We start from the raw sequence: 26,652 nt of genomic DNA, 5'->3' as shown, positions 1-26,652 counted from the left end.
ATAAACTCTAGTGTCTGTGTGGTGAAATACATCCTGGAATGCCTAAGGAGATTGCATTTTTGACTTCTTGTTAACCAGTGTGATGAGACAGAAGTTTACTTTTGTTACTGGCTTGGTATATCTAATCATAGAATAACTACCAGTTCGGAGTGGATCTGCCCTATTTCTCAGCAGTTTGACCTGAAACTGGCATCCTCAGCTGTGACCCACGTTGATGGGGGTGGAAAACGATTTATACATTTTTAAGGGATAATATGAATGATTTGGCTTGTGAGATATTATGAGATTTGAGCTGGAAATGCTATTCCAGGATCATTAATTCTACCATCTTTGTATATCCTTCATAGAGAAAGATCAGCTAATGTGCATAATATGCTCAGAAGCCCCCACTGATTCTTAAAGCCAATATTTTTTAAAGTTTTCATTCTGAAAAGCCAGTTATGTTTTCCTTAAAATAGTAATATTTGTATATTTCAGGATAGTTGAGTAGTTTGGGAGTTTTGTTTTACTATTTATCCTAATGTCAATAAAGAATTGTGCATACTTAGCACCTCTCAGGCCTTAGTACTCATCAAAGGTGCCAGAGTGATAGCCCTAAAGGTAGAATTCATTTTTCTGGGCATGATGGCTGCACTGCCAATGTCTTTAAACTTCTAGGTATAAGAAAGTAGCTCTGTTTTAATTCTTGGACTCTCTCCTTACCCTACTACTTAAGAAACCAATTAACATAGCAGATCGACAATTTAGTACAAAGGGCACTAACAGCCTTTAAATGGTAACAACATTTGGTGCTAAAACCCTGAACCAGTTTTGAACTATAAGTGACCAGAAGGTGAAAGGTTCCGTATTTGATTAGGAATCCCCTGAAGCATCTAATCTACTCTTGTGACAATTTTAAACAAACCAAACAAAAGGTGAAATGTATATACGTATCTGAATTTAGCCGACTTTTGTTCAATGTCATAGTTACAGAGTAAGGATTTATAATGCTTAGTTAAGTGCATAATTTCTTTTTTCAAATATTAACTTACCTTCTGGTTTAATAAAGCACTTGCTAGACTTTGTACTTCAGAACTCAATAGTGAGGTGCCTCTGATGACTTTACTGAGAGCTGCAAGTGACTGATGGACACTTTGCACTAGGAGAATGGCATTGAATTGTTCAAGAATAATGAATGATAAGATTGGGGATCCTTGTTGCTCAGTAGGAGGAGACACCTTCTGATGAATCAGGTTGGAGTTCTAAAAAAAAGAACGTAGAATGCTCAATTAATAAACTCAAAGTGATAACTATATTATTATCCTACATATTGGTTTCTTTATACTCTCATTCATGATTATTTACTATTTGTAGTATAGAAGTCCATAGTAGTATTGTGCTAGGTGTTGCACAAACACAATGGTAAGAACAGTCCCTTCACTGAAGAGCTTACAATCTAAACAGACAAGGAAGACAAAGAGTGGAAAGAGAAACAGAAGCATACAATTACTTGCCTAAAATTATAACAGGTCAGTGGCCAAAGCAGATATACAACTTAAGTCTCCTGACTCCAAGTCCAAGGTCCTATCTGCTGGACTTTTGTGTCTTTTTAATGTGAGACAGGATGTACAGGACATATATTTCATTGTGTATATACAGTCTTATTAATACTTTTCTCTTCAGTATTTTTCTCTGTCATTGTATCTTTATTTTTTATAATACAATGAAAGGTTTTACTATGGAGATTCTTTATGACAATGTTAAAGTGAAAAGGAGTATTTGTGGCACCTTAGAGACTAACCAATTTATTTGAGCATAAGCTTTTGTGAGCTACAGCTCACTTCATCGGATGCATAAAGTGGAAAATACAGTGAGGAGATTTATATACACACAGACCATGAAAAAATGGGTGTTTATCATACACATTGTAAGGACAGTGATCACTTACGATTAGCTATTACCAGCAGGAGAGTGGGGTGGGGGAGAGAAAACCTTTTGAAGTGATAATCAAGGTGGGTCATTTCCAGCACATTTCCAGGAGTTAACAAGAATGTCTGAGGAACAGTGGGGGGGGGGGGGGAGGAGCAGGAATACATAAGGGGAAATAGTTTTACTTTGTATAATGACTCAGCCACTCCCAGTCTCTATTCAAGCCTAAGTTAATTGTATCCAATTTGCAAATTAATTCCAATTCAGCAGTCTCTTGTTGGAGTCTGTTTTCGAAGTTTTTTTGTTGAAGGATAGTCACTTTGAGATTAGAAATCGAGTGACCAGAGAGACTGAAGTGTTCTCCGACTGGTTTATGAATGTTATAATTCTTGACATCTGATTTGTGTCTATTTATTCTTTTACGTAGAGACTGTCCAGTTTGACCAATGTACATGGCAGAGGGGCATTGCTGGCACATGATGGCATATATCACATTGGTAGATGTGCAGGTGAACGAGCCTCTGATAGTTTGGCTGACATGATTAGGCCCTATGATGGTGTCCCCTGAATAGATATGTGGGCACAGTTGGCAACGGGCTTTGTTGCAAGGACAGGTTCCTGGGTTAGTGGTTCTGTTGTGTGGTGTTTGGTTGCTGGTAAGTATTTGCTTCAGGTTGGGGGGCTGTCTGTAAGCAAGGACTGGCCTGTCTCCCAAGATTTGTGAGAGTGATGGGTCGTCCTTCAGGATAGGTTGTAGATCCTCGATAATGTGTTGGAGAGGTTTTAGTTGGGGGCTGAAGGTTATGGCTAGTGGCGTTCTGTTATTTTCTTTGTTGGGCCTGTCCTGTAGTAGGTGACTTCTGGGTACTCGTCTGGCTCTGTCAATCTGTTTCTTCACTTCAGCAGGAGGGTACTGTAGTTGTAAGAATGCTTGATAGAGATCTTGTAGGTGTTTGTCTCTGTCTGAGGGGTTGGAGCAAATGCGGTTGTATCGTAGAGCTTGGCTGTAGACAATGGATCGTGTGGTGTGGTCTGGGTGAAAGCTGGAGGCATGTAGGTAGGAATAGCGGTCAGTAGGTTTCCGGTATAGGGTGGTGTTTATGTGACCATCGCTTATTAGCACTGTAGTGTCCAGGAAGTGGATCTCTTGTGTGGACTGGTCCAGACTGAGGTTGATGGTGGAATGGAAATTGTTGAAATCATGGTGGAATTCCTCAAGGGCTTCTTTTCCATGGGTCCAGATGATGAAGATGTCATCAATATAGCGCAAGTAGAGTAGGGGCGTTAGGGGACGAGAGCTGAGGAAGCGTTGTTCTAAGTCAGCCATAAAAATGTTCTCATACTGTGGGGCCATGCGGGTACCCATAGCAGTGCCGCTGATTTGAAGGTATACATTGTCCCCACCAGGTTTGCCGTGACATTATCGGGGATAATGATTCTTGACGGCTTGTAGTCCATCTTTGTGTGGAATGTTGGTGTAGAGGGCTTCTACATCCATAGTGCCCAGGATGGTGTTTTCACGAAGATCACCAATGGACTGTAGTTTCCTCAGGAAGTCAGTGGTGTCTCTAAGATAGCTGGGAGTGCTGGTAGCGTAGGGCCTGAGGAGGGAGTCTACGTAGCCAGACAATCCTGCTGTCAGGGTGCCAATGCCTGAGATGATGGGGTGCCCAGGATTTCCAGGTTTAGGGATCTTGGGTAGCAGATAGAAATCCCCAGGTCGGGGTTCCAGGGGTGTATCTGTGCGGATTTATTCTTGTGCTTTTTCAGGGAGTTTCTTGAGCAAATGCTGTAGTTTCTTTTGGTAACTATCAGTGGGATCAGAGGGTACTGGCTTATAGAAAGTGGTGTTGGAGAGCTGCCGAGCAGCCTCTTGTTCATATTCCGACCTATTCATGATGACAACAGCACCTTCTTTGTCAGACTTTTTGATTATGATGTCAGAGTTGTTTCTGAGGCTGTGGATGGCATTGTGTTCTGCACGGCTGAGGTTATGGGGCAAGTGATGCTGCTTTTCCACAATTTCAGCCTGTGCACGTCGGCGGAAGCACTCTATGTAGAAGTCCAGTCTGCTGTTTTGACCTTCAGGAGGATTCCACCTAGAATCCTTCTTTTTGTAGTGTTGGTAGGAAGGTCTCTGTGGATTAGTATGTTGTTCAGAGGTGTGCTGGAAATATTCCTTGAGTCAGAGACGTCGAAAATAGGATTCTAGGTCACCACAGAACTGTATCATGTTCGTGGGGGTGGAGGGGCAGAAGGAGAGGCCCAGAGATAGGACAGTTGTAAGAATGCTTGATAGACAGACTTACACGGCTGCTACTCTGAAAAATGTTAAAGTGGAAGCACTAATTCAGAATGGAATATGGACTCAGTTTTTAAAAATTAATGCTATAAGTAGTGAGACTGTTGTATTAAGTAAAGAATATTGTGAAGATCCTCACTTTCCAGTAAGAAAAGATAAAATATCAGGGTTTTTTTTTTAATAGATTACTTTAGACAGCTGCCATTTCAATCAAATAAAACTTGCAATTTCAGGCATATTGTCACTTCTTTTATAGAATTCAAAGTCTATTTAGTGCAGTAGTGGGGTCGTGGTTCCAGTAATACAATTTCTAGTGCTTACTGGCCCATATGTGCCTCTCACTGAAGCACTGTCTTTTATTTAATATAGTTATTACACATATACAATGACTGTATATGAAGCTTTATTTTTCTAAATTGTTTATAGCATTTTTTCTGCAGACAACCAATTTTCCCCCATCAGGACATTTCTATTAAATAATAACAGAAATACTGTTTTCATTGTTCTTATTCTTTCTTTTCACCTTCCCTGTCCATGCTCACTTCTCCCTCTCTTCCGCCCCCCTCCCTCTGATTTTCATTTTCAATGGAAAGCAGCTCAGAGACAAATGACACTGCCAGAAGAAACTCTTGGGGACTGTGGAAAGTCTGCTGGCATGATCTCCTTCACTCCAAGGAATGGGATGTTCCTGGCAGTGCTGGAAGAATCATGATCCTGCAGAAAATAGTCAGGAGAGAGAAATCAAAGATATTGGTTTTCCTTGTGTATTACACATTCAATTGAGTACCCATACCCTCATGCTCCTTTTACAAGCTTCTTTCTTCAGAAGTACACCTTCTTTCATACATTGTGCTGGGATAGTTGTGGGAAGGTTAGCAATTGTTAATGGTTTGTACAAATGTTCAGTTTTCTAGGGGTTTTGTTGCTGCTGCTTTTTTTTTTAAATTTTTTTCTGTTTCAACAACTCCAACATTGGAGTTGTAGTGAGTGCAACATGGATGTAAACATTGTTCTTTTTTCTTTTCTACTATTAACACCGCCAAGATCAGTCCAACAAATGAAAGGTGTATTAGTCTATACATAGATTCCGAAGCCAGAACATTGGTGAAACATCCAGTTATGATTTTAAAATTGTCAGTGATGGAGAATCCACCACTTGTTAAATGTAAATCTTATTTCCAGTCTGAATTTGTCTAGCTTCAACTTCCAATCATTTGATCATGTTATACCTTTCTCTGCTAAACTGAAGACCTATTAAATATTTTCTCCCATATAGATACTGATAGACTGTAAACAAGGCACCCCTTCTCTTTGTTAAACTAAATAGATTGAGCTCCTTGAGTCTATTAGCTAAAGTGAAGTTAATTAAACTAGGCTGATTTACACAAGCTGACGATTAGGCCCAGAACTCTTATATCTTATGAAAGTGGAACTTTCAGTCATGCCTTGTGAAGCAGAAACCTCTTTCACGTGGCTAAGAAGTGGTACTGGTATCAATTGCTCCTCCATTGTAAGAAAAGCTTCATGGGGAGGGTATTAATCAAGCAACAAAGGAAAGAAGAAAAACTCAGAGGGATAAAATAAGACAGAGGAAACATATATGAAAGTGTATTTATAAGGATAACAGGTAAGTAAAATGGAGGTATTCCTATTAAAACTTGCCAGTCTATTTCTTAGTACAGTGCCGTAAATATACTTAACAGTATTTAACTGTATGCTGGGGAAAGAAAGGGTACAGGCTGGGCTGATAGGTACTGATTCTCAGCCTTGAAGATTTGTTCAAGATGATCATGATATTTAATATAACATAAGTTGGGGGATGCTTGGATCTGAGTTTTTCGGTTTGGATCATTTTAACTACAGAAGCCACTTGCAAAGTTCAGGTCTGGGTTCAGAATTTGAGTATCCTCAAAATTCTCTAGTATTTGCAATTGGGATTTTGATGTAGGTCCAGCTCTAAAAATCATGTTTGGCCCTGAATTATGAGAATCAGAAAATTCCACTTCTGTAAGGAAAGTGAGAAAATTGAAATTCAAATAGGCTATAGTAAGAGAATTACATGGTGTAAATCTGTAATACAGATTTTACTAAAACAAGGTTTTAATGCTCTAGTTTTAAAGCAACTAATTACCTCTTCCTCTTCAATAATGAATGTTCTTAACTTTTCACAACTTTGCAAATCACTCTTAAGTAAAGCCATTAACAGAAAATTACTTCTGACATAATTTTCTAAGGATCTTGATTGTTTAAAAATGATGCAGTGCAATCATATTACTAATAGATAATGAAATAGAAAATGGAACCAGCAAGAATAAAAGACTCTACTTAAACCATTACTTTATATCAATCAGAATTTATCATTCAATATATAGGCATAGAATAAGATTAGACATTTAACTAGGTGGTAAGTGTGTGATATCTCTAGATGACGTATTCTGATTTTCATTGTGCTTGGGCACTAAAATAAGGAAATAAAATTAGGTTTATTGAGTTCTCAAGATCAGTTATATACCATATGAAAAAGTGGTTTTCCTTTCCAGTATATTTACTGAATGATTTCAGAAGATATATCAATCTTGCTATAATTACAACTCTAATGAATACTAATAATAGTTTATTTTTATCTTAAACAGTTTCAGTTTTATAGTTTATCCTGTGCTATGATGTATACAATCTACCTACTACATTATGCTGAAATATTTGTAGCGTTGTGTTTTATGGAACAAGGCAAAAACTAAGTTACTTTTCCAAGTAGTTATCTCTCTCCTAGAAGATGAAAAAGTATGTATACTACATTTGATTTCATACTGACCTTCCCTACGAAACACAGGAGAGCTAATATTCTGGTATTAGTTTTTCACAATTTAAATGTAAAATGAAAAGTCTTAGAGATATTCATGTTTTCAAATACCCACTGTCATCTTTATTTCACACTTTTGTTTTGAGTTTATTTTAGAGCTATTCACAATTCAAATTTATTCATCACTTGACTTATTATCTTGAGGGATATTACCAGTTTGTAAATATTATCGTACATGCAGATTATTACCCAATCCATATTTCTGAAGCAACTGTTCTGAGATAATGAACTCAACTCATAGTAACAATATACTGAACTGAATCTTAAACATGGGATGAATATACTTTATAAAATATGTTCAATAAGCCACATATACCTCAAAATCACTATTTTGCTAATTTGCAAAATATTTTTGTTCACATGATCATTTTCCACTGATTTCCTAAAGGTAAAAATCAGAGAAGTACCCACGGTGAAAGTGACTAAAGGCCCTGGCTTTGTTTAAATTAGATCAAATCAACTTCTAAATCTGCTTTGCAGTCCAGGTGACTGTCTGCTTTTCTATTTCATCTGTGCTCACAAGCACTACAAGTCCAACAGGATCCTTGAATGTCACTGGTCTCAAGCTCATAATGCAACTAAAAGATCTGTAGGGCCATTACTGGGAAAAGAATAAAGGGACAGGGAATCACGGTTGCCAACAAATAGAATAAAGGTCTTCAATAGACAATTAAATAAAGTTGGTTATTGTTGAGAAATCTGTATAATAAATGCCCAGTATTTGAAAATTTGGCTTTATTTATATACTTCAGATTTCATATCAATTATGAAACAATTATATTATAGTTTACTTTTTAACTTTAATATATTTTGTGTCCCCCAACCCACTGAATCTATAAATCTAGACTTATATGAATTTTCATGATTCAAGATTGTGCATGATGAAGAAATACTTCTGGATTCTCCGGCTTAACGTAGTTCATTGTTTTTATTCAATATTCAAGTACAACATTCAGGCTCTATTGCTTCCTTCACATAGAGGATCCTATCTTATTAAGCACTTCCTAAAAGTAAGTTGTCTAGTTCCTAGACATTACCCAATTCAAAGCATACTCTAAGCTTCCCAACAAAGGGTGTGTCTATCATAACAATCTTCTACTATTCCCTGGCAAAAGATTACCCTTTTCCCCATGTCATTCATATCCTGGGCTCTGGGATTCCCCAGGAATCTCAAAAACACTTTGTTTTCACATGTATTTTGCCCGTATTCTAGTGCATCACTGGTGAATTTACAGCAGCAATGTCTGAGAACTAAACAGCTCACCACAAGAAAATAGTGTGAGCAACCTCTTTTCCCTTTCAATTTTCTGTTCTTTACGACTACTCACATGGGGAGGAGTCAGAAATGCATGTGAAAATTAGACATGAGAGGTGAAGTGGGCAAGTGGAGCAACTTGGAAAGAACTGCTGAAGTTAAGTGTGCTCTTTCTAATCCAAAACAATTAGGGTACATTTGTACCTTTAACCTCAAATACCATTTTATGTGTTTCATATCCAACTGTGCATCATCAACCTTTCTAACCATCTTTGATACCTGCAACATTGCTTCTATTTCACCTTTTGCTGAAATCTCCACAGTTAGACGGCTTTCCCTTCACCCTCTCCCCTGGTTCTTGTCACGCAGACAGAAAGCAGAAGATCAGAATTCCAATGCAGGCAATGCAATGTTTATTGGGGTTAGTTTCAAGCAAGCATATCCATAGTTCTGATGCCTCAGAGCCTTGTTTCCCAGTGTACCATTTGTCCCCCTCCTTAACAGGCATAAATATAGCTGTTAATACACGTCCTTGGTCCTACCTCTTTCAATTTATGGTCATAAATGGTTCAATTTTGTGGGGTTGTGAGTCTGGGGTCTTCATCCCACCTCTTTTGTATCCCTTGGGAGGGGTAAGGAGTAAGGCTGTGTACTGGCCAAGGCCAGGCTTTTCTTTGGCTTTTAGTGTTTCTTATGCCTCCCCCCCCCACCCCCTTGCCACTGCTAACTGGTTGCTTGACCTTGGCTTGACAGAGGAGCCAGGCAGCCTTTCAGTGTATGCTTGTATATTACACTCCCACCATGCCGGTAACACTTTAAGTGTTCTTATGTTAAACATGTTAACTGTTCTTATCTGTTCCCATTATACTAACAAACCCATCTGGCCAGGCAAAACCAACACACACAGTGTCTTTGTCCTTTGTTGACACATATTAGTATAAAATATAAAAGTATATACATATAAAAATATCAACAATCAAATGGAAAACCCAAAATTCTATCTCAAGAAAAAATACAGGACTGAATCTTACATTATTACTAGCACTCCTAACATCCACCTAAACTCCATATCCTTTCATCTAAACTATTCCAACTCCTTTATCACCTCCCTTCAGCTATTCTTTTTCAGATGTGTATGAAGTAGGATAATGAAATTGCTTCCCTACCGAAATAACTTCACTGGCTCTGCACTGACTTCAAGATCTAATTTATATTTTTTTCTTATTTTATAACTTAACATTGATATATTGTAATTCATAGAATACACAGAAATGTAGGATTGAAAGGGACCTTGAAAAGTCATCAAAGTTCAGCCTCATGCACTGTGGTAGGACCAAGTAAACCTAGACCATTCCTGACAGGTGTTTGTCCAACCTGTTTTCAAAAACTTCCAATGATGGGGATTCCACAACCTCCCTTGGAAGCCAATTCCAGAGGTAAATTACCCTTATAGTTAGAAAGTTTTTCCTAATATCTAACCTAAATCTCCCTTGCTGCAGATTAAACCAATGACTACTTGTCCTAACTCCAGTGCAAGTTTTTATAACAGCCCTTAATATGTTTGAAGACTGTTATTCGGTCTCCCCTCAGTCTTCTTTTCTAGCTCTTTCTCTGCTAAGTAGAGGACCTATTTCCCCCATCTTTCTCTTGCTCCTAAGTCATATAATACTACCCCCAAATAGATAGGCTGACCATACTTCCCTATGCTGAATACGGGACACCTCATAAAATTACTCGTATTCAAGCGAGTTCAACAGCAGTCAGTCAGAACTATGCAGTACAAATGTTAAAATTAACATCAAGTTGACCGAGCCCCTTTAAAAAGAAATACTGCGCAGTTGGATTTTTTTTATTTGCCTTCTTATTCTTTAAGGCTTTAAGGTTCACACGGGAAGGGGTGACACACACACACACCCCTCCCCCACACACACAGGGAGCGGTGACACAAACACACTCCTGTACACCTCTCTCATATGGGGGAGAGGGGACGGGTTGACTGACCGACCTGACTCTCCCTGTCTAGTGTTCTTTGCCCTCCATGCCTGGCTGGGTCCCTGGGAAAGACCCACCTCTCCTGCTACCTGGCGCCGTGTCTTCCCGAGGCAACATGTGCTGGGGGCATGCAAGGTCACATGCCCCCCCCCCCCCAGATTTTCTCCCCAGGGTTCACACCACAATGTGGTCAGCAGCAGCCTTTTGGCACTGTGAGGAAGGGAAGGGACAGGAGCTACGTTCAGCTGTGGGGGGAGGGGGGAGGGGAGCATGACCCAGTCCATGTCTTTGCAGAGCTCATCCCTCCCTCCCCCGCCTCCGTCCCACTCCGCTGTGGCTGGAAACAGCTTGTCCCTTCCTGCCCACACAGTATTGAAAGGCAGCTAACACCTCCAGGCTGCTGCTGGTCACTGACATAACCCAGCTGCCTCCTGTCCCATGGCTACAGCACAGGCAGGAAGGGGTTAAGCCTGAAGGATGCATTGTGCACGAGGGCCCAGTGAACATGACTGCAGGGGCTTCAGCGAACCTGGCCAGACAAGCTGAAGCTTTACCCTGCCACCAGCCTTGCACACCCACCCACAGGGTTCACCATTGGACACCACCACTGATGGGTGGATGACTGGCAAGCAGGAATCCAGCCAGCAGCAGGACCCACCAGTGTTGGGGGCAGGAGGGAGAGAAGACAGAAAATATAGAACAATTTGCCCGTTTTTAAGAAAAAGTCAGGACATCTGCAGGAAGGCTTAAATACTGGACTGCCCCTTTAAAAACAGGGTGTCTGGTCACCCTACAAATAGCTCAGTGGTTTGAGCATTGAGGTGCTAAACCCAGGGTTGTGAGCTCAATCCTTGAGGGGGCCATTTAGGGATCTGGGGCAAAAATTGGGGATTGGTCCTGCTTTGAGCAGGGGGTTGGACTAGATGACCTCCTGAGGTCCCTTCCAACCCTGATAGTCTTATTTTAGGGGGGAGGGATAGCTCAGTGGTTTGAGCATTGGCCTACTAAACCCAGGGTTTGCTACCATGTCAGAATCTAAGATTGTGCAGTGACTTAACAATGCCTATTACTCACAACATACGCTGATTCTTCACCAATTTACATACTAGTTTACTAGTTTCATTTAAGAAGTGCAAATAAATCCTATGTGAAATCCTGGCCCCACTGAAATCCATGGGATTTTTCCCATTGACTTCAATGGAGCAAGGATTTCACACTCTAGGACATTACATCAGGCATTGTATTAATTTAACTTTGTTCATGTACTGTATATTTATAGGGAAGAAATGTCTGCTTTTTGGCAGACATAAAAAAGAAGCTTGGTGCTCAGAGAAATATGACATCAAGAGTAATGTATTGTTTAACAATCTACAAAATGTTAAGATAATCATGGCATGGAGATCACATGTGCACACTTGTAGGTTATGAATAGTTATCACAACCGTTATTTCCAGGACAAACACACGTCAACTGGTAATTTTTATTATGTTCTGGAAGCATCACCACTTTTGTAATTAATAATTATTTTCAAGGCATTTGTAAGTTGGATGGAAACAAGATCCCTTTGGACTAATATTTGGTTCTCTTTCTTGACAGACTATTTTTAAAAATATGATTTACAGTCAATCTTGGTCTGGATAATAATTTAATTGGCTTCTGAAGATTTTTGCTCCTCGTGTCAGGGGTGGGTGCCAGCAGTCCAGCTCAGTGGTTAAAACAGGGCTGAGGGAGACAGGAACCAGAGCCAGGGCCAAGAGTCATAGCCAAAGTGGGAAACCAGAAACAACAGCCAGGCATTGGAGCCAGGAAGCTTTCTTTGACAGGCTAACAAGCCTTGTGGATGGGGAGCAGGGAGGGTAGATGTTGTATATCTTCACTTTAGTAAGGCTTTTGATACTGTCTCACATGACCTTCTCATAAACAAATTAGGGAAATACAACCTAGATGGCATTACTATAAGGTGGGTGCATAACTTTTCCCTCTGTTGCAGACTGAAGATTTACGGGAGTTAACCAAAGCAGTAATCAACTCATCTTCTGCATTTCCAATTCCTATATCTTTATTTAATGCTTGTGGAGCAACCTGATGTTTTTCATCCAGTGATAAGTGGCGAAAGGAATAGAAACCATTTTTTAATTTCTTGGGGTTATTTCTTTGTGTTAATTTTTGTATATTTGCTGGGGAAAGAGTGCTTTTAATTCTGAAACTGTGAAGCTCAAACACACTTTAAATTGTTTCTCTTCAATGGTTAACCTACATTTGAATTGTTTAAAGGGCATAAATTCATTGTCCTGAAAGCAGCTAATGATAGTACAAAGCCCTTTGATTGTCCACTCTCTGAAATATGCTTGAAACTTATTTATTGCAAGACAGCACAAGATAGGTTGCATGTACTATACTTAAGAATTTCGGTGCCATTTTTGAATAGGAACAGTAAGAAGCTTAGATTTTGTCATGGGGTGGTTCAGAAGTGGCACTGGCGATAATGTAGATAAAGTAATAGGATGTACTGTATGTTGTTCTATGGAAAACCTTTCAGGTTTTCATTGTAAACGTGGAATACAATGACTTAATTCCAGTGGTATTCTTAGTTGACCAGCAAAACTGTGTAATTTTCATTTAGGATGGAAAAGCTCTCCTTTTTCATTAGGCAACTCCATTGTCAGAAGATTAGTCCTTATTTGTTTCTCTTCTACAAAAGAATGTTAGATACATTTATCATATATTTTTATATGGTTGTGAGAGGGTGGTTTATTTTCATGAGGTGGATGAGGCCCTAGAATGAGGAGTGGGGAGATCCTGCCTTTTAGCTAGACCTTTTGTAAGAGAAGGAAAATGTTTTAAAAATCTGTAAATTCACTGAGACATTAAATCCTGAATATTTAAAACCATTTAGGACAACTCAAGTTCAAAGTCAGGGTGTAGACTTTTCCTGGATACTTACACACCCTATTTACGACTATTTCAGATTTTCCCCATCACTTCAATAAGTTATTGAGATGGGGAAGTGAGGTATGAATGGAGTTCAGATAACATCACTGCAAATAAGGATATTTTTTGTTTAAGTGATCCAGTTTTAATACCACGTCCATCTGGACTAAATTGGATGGTTATTGCTGATACCCATTACAGAGGAAAAGGATAAGATGCCTCTAGGTGTGTTCTTCTGTTCATATAGACTATTCCTAAAAGTTTGCAGTCACATTTAGGAGTGGGAGTGATCTATAAGAAGCACACTGTATAACAAATGCACCAGAGATTTTTCAGAGTTTATTTTGGGCACACTGCCTACCGGAAAATTATCAAAGCAGAATATGGGTTGTGTTTGTGTTTTAAAATTCTGATCTTACTACTGGCTGCCCAGACATTGAAATTTGCAAAGGCTCTCTGCTACAGGCAGTGGTCTTCTGTTTCTTTTGTTACCATATCCCTTTCCCTTCCAAACCGTTCAGTGTCATTCAGGATGCTTTAGCAATTGTCTGCTGGGACAGTGCAAGCTCACAAATGCCTGAGAAGTCCCATAAATAGATTAAGGGAAATAGCTAGTTATTTTTTAGATGTGCTAATAGAGTGGCATTTCACCAATGTAGCAGAAATAGAATATGAAGATATTCTACATAATATGGCCATAATTTTCAAAAGTTTGGAAAAATTAAAATATGGCTCAACTTTGAGTTGGGCACATAAAGCATTTTCAAGGCCATTGTCTAGCACACCTAAGTTGCCAGAGCACAGAGTGCTCAGTAAAATGTTCAGCTGTGAACATGAAGATTTTTGCATGTTCAAAGCTGAATGGAAATGCTGACTAGCTGAACACTTGATATTATAAAGATTTCCCAATACTTCCCATTATAAATCCTTGTTTCTAGCTGCTTATAACTGTGCCAAAATTTAACAATACAGGCTGAAATTTTACGCTGTGGGTATCTGCCTCAGGATGAATTTGTTTGAAATTTTCCCTTTTTTGTCATCTAGAAGAACCAAACTAAATAAAGGTAAAATTACACACATGTTCTTGCAAGGCAATAGTCCATATATCTATGGACATACATATTTTAACTGCACATATTTAAAAGAATTACAGCAATGTAAAAATTCTGTCAGTTCAGGAGAGACAGTAAAAGCATAGATAAAAGGTCACTAATGTCACATGATAATCAAGTTCTTAAATTCTGCAAAAATATTCTCCATCATGAATGTGATTGAAATGATTGAGAATAAATAATCCTTTCTTTGATGGACACTATTCAAAACAATGTCAAGTATGTAAAAGCAACATATGTATGGTGATGTCAATTAAATCTGTAAGGAAACATAACAACGAATATGGCAGTGAATGTTCAGTGCGACGATCCAAGAGTGTTTTGTCCCATTGCTGCTTTTATCGAGGAACATAAGAGTGCGGTACAGCTTTCCTAGCACTTATTTTGAAGATATAATTAACAAAAAGGCTACCACTAATTACATGTAAGAACATAGGTCTTTAGAGAAATATGGGATAGTTTAATACAGCTGGTCATTCCATAATCCTAATTAAATTATATAACAAGTGTGTTGTCAGTACAATGCTAATAAAAGGGTTTTAAAATCAATAGCATTACCAGAAGATCTATCCCTATTTTGAATTATGGATACACACTGAACACACATGAGTGAACAGACAAAAACAGTACATACACCAAAAATCTTTTCTATAGTGTTTGGGGTGCCAAAAAATCCTAGATTGTTCGGCAAACAGTGTTTATTTGTGTTCCATCTAAACATTTTCAACTGCTAGACAGACAAAAATAAAGAGTAATTTACCAGATAAGTGATGAAGACTGCCTAGTAAGTAGCCTCCCTTTTAGCCTAACTGGGAAAAATTAGTCAAGACATTTATTGGAGTATCCTCTTTTGATCCCTTAGACTGTTCCATGTAGGTAAAACCTTGTATTGCAGGTTGGTGCATAAGTAACATTATGCATAAGGGAAATTGCATACAGTTTCCTTGCCTGTAATTTACTTCCAATTACTTTTAAAAAATAAAAACATTTTTTAAAAGTTGTATTAGTGTATTTCACATTAGTGTGAAACTGAAATTGTAAGCCTTCATTCATCTAAGTAGACTTTACTTAAATGAGTACTCCATAGATGTCAATGGCGTGCAGGCAGCGTGCAGAGCCCCCGTGGCCATCCCTGTGCCCAGGATCTGGATATGCCAGCCACTTCCAGTAGCTGTGCGGAGCCAGAGCAGGCAGGGAGCTGCCTTACCGCTGCTGTGCCACCGACCGGACTTTTAGAGGTTGAAAACTTGGCAACCCTAATTCAAACACAGAACCACCACAAAACACACACATGTACAAGTTCATGACAAACACAGTCAAATGCAAAAACTTTACATCCACCCCAGCCAAATAACATAATGTGATTAAAAGACATAGGTGTAGTGTAATATCCAAAAGAAAAAAGGATATTAGTGTTAGAATATTGCATTTCAATGCTGTTGCCAGGAATTGGATGTATGTGTTCTGAGTAATTCTATTTAAGAAAAGACAGTTACCTTTTCCACAACTGGTGTTCTTCTAGGTGTGTGTGCTTGCCATGTGCACCAGTGCCGGAAGTTTTTCCCCTAGCAGTACCCGTAGGGGGGAGCGTCCCCCCGTAACCCCTGGAGTGGCACCTAAGGAGGGCTGTGCTCCCCCCACCCCCAGTTCCTTCTTGCCAGACAACTCCGACAGAGGGGAAGGAGTGTGGGATGTGGAACAGATATGAGCAACACGTCTCGAAGAACACCAGTTACGGAAAAAGTAACTGTCTTTTCTTCTTCGAGTGATTGCTCATGTGTATTCCACAATAGGTGATTCCAAGCTATATCTGTTGGAGGCGGGTAGGAGTTCATAAGTTCTTGGGACGGAGTACTGCCCTGCCGAACCTGGCATCATCCCTGGCCTGGGAGACGATCGCATAGTGCGAGGTGAACATGTGAACCGAAGACTATGTGGCGGCCCTACAAATGTCCTAGATGGGGACATGGGCCTGCGCCCGAGTCGAGTGTGCCCTCACGATAGGTGGTGGGGTAGGGGGTGGGGGAACCCCCGCCAGCTCATAACAGAACGGATGCACAAAGTGATCCATTTAGAAAGCCGCTGAGTGGAAATCGGCTGACCCTTTGCACACTCAGCCAAGGCGACAAACAGTTGCGAAGACTTTCTGAACGGCTTGGTCCACTTGAGGTAGAAAGCCAGAGCTCACCTCATGTCGAGCATGTGGAGATGGCATTCCTCACTAGTCACGTGAGGCTTGGGGCAGAGGACTGTCAGAAAAATGTCCTGACCCATGTGGTAGGCGGAGACCTTGTCCTTATGAAAAACTGCATACGGCGGTTCAGAGGTTAGGGCCCTGAGCTCCAAGACCCATCTGGCCGACGTGATAGCTACCAGGAAAGCTACCTTCCATGGGATGTGAGACCAGGAACATGTGGCCAGTGGTTCAAACAGGACCCCCGTGAAATGAGCCAGCACCAGGTTTAGGTCTCACTGTGGAACCAGGGGCTTGGAATATCGGTAGAGACGGTCCAAACCCTTAAAGAACCGGCCGATCATAGCATGGGAAAACACCATGTGCCCTTGCACTGGGGGATGAAAGGCCGATAGGGCCGCCAAGTGTACCCAGACTGATGAGGGCACCAGTCCCTGGGTCCTCAGGAGGAGGAGATAATCAAGGATAAGCTGGATCAGGGCAGCCATCAGGGAAACACCCTGGCCTGCTGCCCACCTCGAAAACCAAGACCACTTCGCCACATAGGAGAGGCAAGTGGAGGGCCGTCTACTTTCGAGGAGGATGAGCTGCACCTGCTCCGAACATGTCCTTTCCTCGCCACCTTGCCACTGAGAAGCCATGGCATGAGGTGAAGCGTTGCTAGGTTGGGATGGAGGAGGCAGCCCTGATCCTGAGAGAGCAGGTCTGGGCGGAGTGGCCAGTGGAGCTACCGCCATGGTGGAGCTACCGCCAGCCCTGAGAGGGTCCCATACCAGTGCTGCCTGGGCCACACCGCGGCAACGAGGAGGACCCTTGCTTTGTCCGTCTTTATTTTCTCCAGGACCTTGCTGATCAGAGGGAACAGGGGAAAGGTGTAGAGGAGCTGGCCTGACCAGGACAGGGTAAAGGCATTGGAGATAGCGCCCCTCCCTAGGCTCCCCCGGAGCAGAACCAGGGGCATCGTCAGTCCTGCCCAGTAGCAAATAGGTCCACCTGGGGAGTACCCCACCTTCGGAAGAGCTGGTGAGCCACTTCCGGGTGTAGAGACCACTCGTGCTGAGAGGAAAAATTCCTGCTCAAGCGATCCACCCTGACATTCTAGGTGCCCAGCAGGCGGAAGGCTTTTAGGTAGATGTTGTGGGCTATACAGAAGTCCCACAGACTGAGAACTTTGCGGCAGAGGATCGGGCCCCGCCTTGCCTGCTGATATAGAACATTGAGGCCGTGTTGTCCGTGAGGACCCTGACTACCTTGCCCTCCAGGTGTGAGTGGAAGGCCATGCACGCCAGTCGCACCCCCCTGAGTTCCTTGATGTTTATATGAAGGGGTAGGTCTTGTAGAGACCACAGGCCTTGGGTCTGAAAGTTCCCCACATGGGCCCCCCAACCCAGGTCCAACGCGTCAGACACCAGCTCCCATGATGGGACCTTGTCCCTGAATGCCCTTAGAGCATGTTGTTTCAGGCGGACCACCACCACAGGGAGGTGATCACCGAGTTCGGCACGGAGTGGACTTTGTCCATTCTGTCCGTGGCCTGGGAGAACTGCGAGGCCAGCCAGAGCTGGAGGGGCCTCATTCTGAGTCTGGCATGACGGACCACATATGTGCACGCAGACATGTGACCCAGCAGTTGCCGGCAAGCCCTGGCTGTCATCACTGGAACCTTGTGACTGAGTCGATGAGCCCTTTCAGGGTCTTGAACCTGTCTGGTGGGAGAGAGGCCCTGGCCGACGTTGCGTCCAGTAGCAACCCACTAAACTCTATGTGTTGGACTGATACTAATGTGGACTTGGCGTTGTTTATCAACAGGCCCAGGGCAGTACATTTGGACAGGAGGAGCGAGCGCCACATGATCCCTCACCTGCGACCGGGAGGTGCCTTTGACTAGCCAGTCATCCAGATATGGGAATATCTGGACCCTCTAGCATCTGAGGTAGGCCACTACCACCGCCATACACTTTGTAAAGACCCTGGGGGCAGTGGACAGACCAAACAGTAGGACCATGAACTGGTAGTGACTCTGTCCTACCACAAAATGGAGGAAACGTCTGTGCCCCTCGAATATGTGGATGTGGAAGTATGTGTCCTGTAGACCAAGGGCAGCGTACCAGTCCCCGGGATCCAGGGAGTGGATGATGGAGGCCAGGGAAACCATGTGGAACTTGAAATACTGGGAGTAATACCTCTTTGCCCAGGAACTCCTTGGGCACTGCCTCTATAACTTCTAGGTCCAGGAGCCGCCCCAGCTCCTGCTCGAGCAGAGCCTCATGAGAGGGGTCCCCCAGGAGGGACGGGGGCAGAGGGTGGTTGGGCAGGGAAGAGGTAAACTGAAGGGTGTAACCTCAGGAGATGGTGTTGAGGACCCATCAGTCCGAGGTGAGCCGCAACCATTCCAGGAGGAAAGCACACAACCGATTAGAGAAAAGGAGCTTTACTGGGGGTAGGTCCCTGCTGAGAACTGGTGGGGTACCCCTGAGCGTCACGTCAAAAACACCTTTTGCCCGCATGCCTGCCCTTAAAAGACCCAGGCTGGGGTGCAGGCCGGGATTGCCGTTGCGGGCGCTTTCTATAGTCCCGCTGCTTTTTGTGGGTGGCCTCATACTTCGGGAGGGCGGCCTGAGCAGGAGCCTGCTGCGGCTTGAACTTGGGTTTTGCCAGAGGAGGGACATAGAGGCCCAAGGTCTGGAGGGTCGTGCAGGAGTCTTTCATGCCATGCAGCCTTGTGTCTGTTTCCTCAGCAAACAGAGCCTTCCCGTTGAAAGGGAGATCCTCCATTGATGACTGTGCTTCGCTGGAGAGCCCAGAGAGCAGAAGCCATGATGCCCGTCTCATGGACACCGCTGAGGCCATGGACCGTGCCGCCATGTGCACCGCATCCAAAGCAGCCTGCAGGGATGCCCTTGTGGCCACCGCCCCTTCCTCCACGAGCACCTTCTTAAACTCCTTCTTATCGCGCTCCCAGAGGGAGTCCTCAAACTCGGGGAGAGACCCAGAGGTTAAACTCGTAGCGACCCAGGAGAGCCTGATGGTTTGCTACTCGTAGCTGAAAGCTTGACGACAAATAAACTTTTCTCCTGAAAGTATCCAACCTCCGAGAGTCTTTGTTCTTGGGAGTCGGGACTGGTTGCCCCTGCTGCTCCCTTTAGTTGACTGACTCGACCACCAAGGAGTTGGGCGCTGGCAGGGTATACAGATACTTGTGTCCCTTCATGGGTACAAAGTACTTGTGCTCCGCCTTTTTAGAGATGGGGGCCAATGAGACTGGTGTTTGCCAAAGGGCATTTGAAATTCTTGCCACCCCTTCACAGAGCGGCAAGGCCACCCTGCCCAGTGCTGAAGGGGACAGCACATTGAACAGGGAGTGTGAGGGCTCTTCCATCTCCTCAGCCTGGAGGTGGAGGCTCACTGCCACCCTTTCTAGGAGGTCTTGGTGGGCCCGGTAGTCCTCCTGTGGGATGGAGGGGGGCAGGGCCGCAATCAGCTCATCTGGATGGGGCGAGGCTGGTGCGGTGCTTTGGGTGTCGTCCGGCACCCAAGGATACACCATCTGATCGGACTCCGGGCACGGTACTGAGGACACAGGTCCCCCCGACCTTTTTTCTGGCGGTTGAAAGATGGACACTGATGGTGCTTCGAGGCCCCGGCCACCAAGTGAGTCCCGACTCAGGGCTGCGCCAGAGGCCACGGTGCCCACTGGTACCACTGGGCCGGCACGACGCTTGGTGCCATTGCGCTTGCTGAGGCACCAACAGGGCCAGCTGTTCGGGCTAGCTAGCTTGGCCTGTAGACGGGCAGTTGTGAGGGGAGGCCGGGCTGCCGTATGATCCGCTGCTGCCTCTGGACCGGGAGTATCAGCGGTGCCAGGATCTACGTCAGCCACGGGACCGCAATCTCGACACAGAGGAGTGGCACCGACGGTAGTAGCTGCTCCGCAAATGGCCTTGACGGGCAGACCCGCGTCGGTGAGACGGTGGTGATCAACGCCCGGGGCTACGGTGCCTTGGTGGGGACTTGGAACGGGAATGGGGACTCCGAGCGGGAATGGCGTTGACGACCGTGTTGCAACCAACTGCGGTATCTCCTGCGAGATAAGGACCGTTAGCAATGTCCGCCACAGTCCCATCGGTATTCACTCCACGAAGACGAGTGGTGCCGAGAGTCCCGGTTGGATGGCACCCATCCGGACAGTCTGGCCGGCGTTGAGGGCTATCCAAATGGACTGATCCCTGAATGGTCGCTGGGCGGTGAGCGGTGTCAGGAACATTCCCTCAACAGAGACCGATACCGGGCTGGTGGTGACTGCGGTGATCCCAGCGATGGCTTGCCTCTGGAGCATGGGGCTGACATCGGCGGAGCTCCGGGCACCGGCACGGACATGACTTCCCTGGCTGCCTGGAGGGCTTTCAGCATAGATGGCATCCGGACATCTGGAGAGGCCTGCTCCGAAGGGGCCAGGCTACTCCACTCAACGTGAGTTGGAGGCCTAGAGCCCGATACGGATCGAGTACTACCCGACATGGGCCTAGCCTCTGTCCCAGACTTCTCTCGGCGTCGTTGCGAAGAGGGAGTCTTTCCGGTCCTCCTGGCGTGCCCCGTGGACAGGGAGCGGTGCCGACTGAATGATGGTACCAGAGGGTCTCCGCGTACCGACGTCGAGGTGCTCGGTACTGGTTGGGAGTGGCGTGCCTGGGTCGCAGCCAGCGCCAGCTCCATCAGGATGGCCCGGAGCCTAATGTCCCTTTCTTTTTTGGTCTAGGGCTTGAAAGACTTGCAGATCTTGTACCTTTTGCTGATATGGGTTTCTTCCAAGCAGCGCAGACAATCTGCTTGCGGGTCGCTCCTTGGCATAGAGCACCAACAAGAGCAGCACGACTTAAAGCCTGGGGTGCGGGGCATGCCCCGGCCTGGGCTCAATGACTAACTAAACTAACTGAATTAGCTAACTGACTACAGGTACTACTGAACAAATGAAGAGTTCTGGGGATGAGCTAACGCAAAGCTGGTGCCGAGCAGTTCTGATGCACCTTCACTGGCAGCAAGAAGGAACTGAGGGTGGGGGGAGCGCAGCCCTCCTTATACTGTGCCAGGCAGGCACTGCTCCAGGGGTCGTGGGGGGGCACTCCCCCCTATGGGTACTGCGAGGGAAAAAACTTCTGACACTGGTGCACATGGCGAGCACGCACACCTATTGTGGAATACACGTGAGCAATCACTCGAAGAAGAACCGAAAGTGGTTTATTGTGCAATACAAGGTCCGTGAATGAGTTTTAGTAGCAAAAAAAATCACAGAATCATAGAAAAATAGGGCAGGAAGGGACCGCAAGAGATCACCTAAGTCCAGCCCCTGGTGCTGAGGCTGGACCAAGACCATCCCAGATAGGTGTTCGTCTAACCTCTAATGATGGGGATTCCAGAACTTTGCTTGGAAGCCTATTCCAGTTCTTAACTAACTTTATAGTTAGAATGATTTTACTAATATCTAACCTAAATCTCCCTGACTGAAGACTAAGCCAATTATTTCTTGTCCTACTTTCATTGGACACGGAGAACAACTGATACCGCCTTTAAGGTATCTGAAGACTGTTACTTGGTCCCCGCAGTCATCTTTTCTCAAGACTAAACATGCCTGAGTACCCTGAAATGGACAAAGTACTCCACTGAGGTCACACGACGGCAGAGAAAAGTGGGATAATTGCTTCCCATGTCTTAAATAAAAGACTCCAGTTAATAGAGCCCAGAATGATATTACCCTTTTTTGCAATTGCATCCCATTGGCTCATATTCAATTTGTGATCCACCCATATTATTTTCAACAGTACTATCACCCTCTGTTGTAGTGGCACATTTGATTTGTCCTTCCTAAGTATTGTACTTTGCACTTGTCTTTATTAAATTTCAACTTGTTGATTTCTGATCAATTCTTAATTTATCAAGGTCCTTTTTCAATTCTAATCCTGTCCTTAAAAGTGCTTGCACCCTCCCAGCTTGGTGTCATCTGTAAATTTAATAAGCATATTCTCTACTTCATTATCCAAGTCATTAATGAAAATGACTAAAAGTATCTAACCCAGGACAGACCCCTGTAGCACCTCACTAGATACCTCCTCCCAGTTTGACAGCAAATCATGGATAATTACTCTTTGAGTACAGCCTTTCAATCAGTTGTACTCCCACCGTATAGGAATTTCATCTAGATCACATTTTTCTAGTTTGCTTATGAGAATGTCATGTGGGACTGTATCAAAAGCCTTTCTAAAATCAATATATATCTCATCTACTGCATCCCTCATCCAATAACTTGTCAAAGAAGGATGTGATGATTATCAGGGTCACTTTTTTCCCCCGCTGCCTCCAGTGATAGGGAGTCTTGATAGTGCTTAAATGGGTGTCAACTCCCTGACACCTCCAATCTACTCACCACCCAAAAAAATCTCCTCAAGGCTATGCCAGCCCTTACATTTTCCTGCTGGTTAACCATAGGTGCATCCCAGTCTCAGAGCCCCTTTGAAGCATTTCCCCATGATATCCAGCCCCGTCACTGGCTACTCACAGAAGCTATCCCCAAGGTGACAGAGTACAAACTAATCTGATTGATTCAATTAAGTATCAGCTCCTGTATAACATCACTTCACTGAGATATATTTATCACGAAAACAATCATAAGTTCATTATCAAAGATTAAGATTTAAGAGATAGTACAGATAATGGAAACAGAAAAGTTACCTATAAAACAAAATCAATACACATTTTCTAAAGGCTAATCTTAGTAGACTAACCTTAAGTCTAAAAGCAGTCTTATCTCACCTAAATGTCTTTTACAGTGCTTCCAACCAAGGCATGTTGGGATCCCATTTTTATGAATATATTCACATTGTCAGAGTACTTCTTCAGGTGCAGGATAAAGGGGTATCTTCTGACTTTTCCCTATATCCCCACAAATTCATTGTTTGTTCCAAGAGTTCAGATGACCCCCTCACAAGATTTATTCCCTGTTGTGCTGACTTCATATTGACTTCACATCCCCATGTTGACTTTGGATGCAAACAGGGTTTCCATTGTGTTGGCTCACAATGCTTAATTTACTTGTGAACTGAGGCACACAGGTGAATATATATCCTTTGTCTGGTGGAAACTTGTGTCAACCTTGCCTTGATTCAGACTTTTTTTCCAGTACTTATATCCATAACTTCTTACATGGTATTTGTACATACATTTCACAATAATCTTAATGACCAGTGTGTGTCTGGCTTTTATTGAAGCTCTCACATGACTTTCTTCTTTCTTTATGGATAAATACTATGAAAGCACTGTGCTAGGTGTAATTAGTTTGTTAGACCTGTCAGGAGTTACTGTTTTAGAACTGTTTCAGAGTAGCAGCCATGTTAGTCTGTATCCGCAAAAAGAAAAGGAGTACTTGTGGCACCTTAGAGACTAACAAATTTATTTGAACATAAGCTTTCGTGAGCTACAGCTCACTTCATCGGATGCATCGGATGAAGTGAGCTGTAGCTCATGGAAGCGTATGCTCAAATAAATTTGTTAGTCTCTTAGGTGCCACAAGTACTCCTTTTCTTTTTGTTTTAGAACTGTTTTTGCCAGTTGAATTTAGCAGCATTCTTACAGTCACAGTTCATTGACAAATATATACTGGCTAAAACTTATTACCCTATTATTCTTTAAGTGCTTACAGCCTAATTGTTTAATAATTTGTTCCTGTATCTTTCCAGGTATTGAAGTTATGCTGGCTGGTCTATAGTTCCCCAGGTCCTCTTTGTTCTCCTTTTTAAAGATAGGTATTATGTTTGCCCTTCTCTAGTCCACCTGTCGTCCATGAATTCTCAATGACAATGACTAATGTTTTGGAGATTGCTTCAGTTACTTCCTTAAGTATCCTAGGATGAATTTCATCAGCCCCTAATGGCTTGAATACATCTAATTTATCTAAATATTCTTTAATCTGTTCTTTGCCTATTTTGACTTGTGTTTCTTCCCCCTTGCAGTCAATATTAATTGAGTTGATACCTGGTCTCCATTAACCTGTTTAATGAAGACTGAAGGAAAACAGGCATTAAAGACCTCAGCCTTCTTGATGTGCATCAGTTATTAGCTCCCCTTGCCCGATAAGTAGAGGACCTACACTTTCTTTTATCTTTCTCTTGCTCCTAATGTATTTATTGCCTTTTATGTCCTTTGCTAGGTTTCAACTTATTTTGTGTGTTAGCCTTTTGATTTTGTTCCCACATGTTTGTAATATTCTTTTGTTCCCCTCCTTAGTAATTCCTCTATGTTTCCACTTTTTGTAAAATTCCTTTTTGATTTTCAGGTCATTAAAGAGCTACTGATGGAGCCAAATTGGCCTCTTACTATTCTTCCTATCTGTCCTTCACATAGGGATAGGTTTCAGAGTAGCAGCTGTGTTGACAAGTATTTGTATTTTCTCTTAGCTGGTCATTTCCTTGATTTTTAGTGATTGTGCCTGTAGAATTTGCACGTTGACAAGAACGTGTGAGGAACAGTGTCAACTGCTGGAAATGGCCCACCTTGATTATCACTACAAAAGGTTCCCCACCCCCCACCACTCTCCTGCTGGTAATAGCTCACCTTACCTGTTTCAGAGTAACAGCCGTGTTAGTCTGTATTCGCAAAAAGAAAAGGAGTACTTGTGGCACCCTAGAGACTAACCAATTTATTTGAGCATGAGCTTTCGTGAGCTACAGCTCACTTCATCGGATGCATACTGTGGAAAGCGTAGAAGATCTTTTTATACACACAAAGCATGAAAAAATACCTCCCCCACTCCACTCTCCTGCTGGTAATAGCTTATCTAAAGTGATCATCAAGTTGGGCCATTTCCAGCACAAATCCAGGTTTTCTCACCCTCCGCCCCCCCCCCCCACAAACTCACAGTGAGTTTGTGGGGGGGGGGGGGGGCGGAGGGTGAGAAAACCTGAATTTGTGCTGGAAATGGCCCAACTTGATGATCACTTTAGATAAGCTATTACCAGCAGGAGAGTGGGGTGGGAGGAAGTATTGTTTCATGGTCTCTGTATATATATAATGTCTTCTGCAGTTTCCACAGTATGCATCCGATGAAGTGAGCTGTAGCTCACGAAAGCTCATGCTCAAATAAATTGGTTAGTCTCTAAGGTACCACAAGTACTCCTTTTCTTTTCACCTTACCTGATCACTCTTGTTACAGTGTGTATGGTACCATGCATTTTCCACTGTATTTTCCACTTCATGCATCTGATGAAGTGAGCTGTAGCTCACGAAAGCCTATGCTCAAATAAATTTGTTAGTCTCTAAGGTGCCATAAGTACTCCTTCACATAGGGATAGTTTGCTGTTGCACCTTTAATACTATCTGTTTAAGAAACTCCTTTTCCCCTTAGATTTTCTTCCCAGGAGACCTTGCCTACCAATTCTCTGAGTTTCTTAAAGTCTACTTTTTTGAAGTCCATTGTCCTTATTCCACTACTCTCAGTCCTTCTTTTCCTTAGAATCATTACGTCTATTATTTCATGATTACTTTCATTCAAATTGCCTTCCACCTTCAGATATGTAACCAATTCCTCCCTGTTAGACAGAATCAAGTCTAAAATGGTTACTCCCTAGCTATTTCCTCCACCTTCTAAAACAAAAAACTGTCCCTATTAAATTCTAAGAACTTATTGGACATTTTGTGTTTTGTTGGATTACTTTTCCAACAGATGTCTGGGTAGCTGAAGTCCCCCATTATGACCAGATCTTGTGTTTTGGATATTTCTGTTAGTTGTTATAGAATTGCCTCATCCACCTACTCCTTTTGATTTGAGTGTTGAATGGATGGGAAGCCATCTAGGGATATATATATTTTCCTCTTAGCTGGTCATTTCCTTGATTTTTAGTGATTGTGCCTGTGGAATTTGCACTTGAGCAACAACTGTGTATCAATAAAGGTTTTACATTTGGAGAGTTTCCCAGGTTTTTAAAATAATATATCTCAATGTTGATATTTAGTCACATAAATAATTATGAACATTGATATCCCCGCTGTTCCCCCCTCAAGGAGTCCCGATGTGCCTCCCTTTCTTAGCCCTAATTCCAAGACCCTGTAGAG

General features: G+C 43.1%; 1 protein-coding gene across 5 annotated transcripts in view; it reads right to left on the bottom strand.

The window, feature by feature from the left end:
* The window catches only part of DYNC2H1 (dynein cytoplasmic 2 heavy chain 1), a 396,411-nt gene that overhangs the window by 72,666 nt on the left and 297,093 nt on the right, over positions 1–26,652 (bottom strand). For all 5 annotated transcript variants that reach the window (XR_012667749.1, XM_075127044.1, XM_075127048.1 and 2 more), the window contains one exon: positions 1,032–1,241. Coding sequence is in view for 4 of the 5 variants with exons in the window: in XM_075127044.1 (XP_074983145.1) it covers positions 1,032–1,241 (210 nt within the window). In the remaining variant the exon portion in view is untranslated. The remainder of the gene's footprint in view (positions 1–1,031; positions 1,242–26,652) is intronic.

Source organism: Caretta caretta, chromosome 1, assembly GCF_965140235.1.
Source record: "Caretta caretta isolate rCarCar2 chromosome 1, rCarCar1.hap1, whole genome shotgun sequence".
NCBI lineage: Eukaryota > Metazoa > Chordata > Testudines > Cheloniidae > Caretta > Caretta caretta.
Note: the sequence above shows the minus strand (reverse complement) of the source record. Positions and strands in the feature narration are given on the sequence as shown.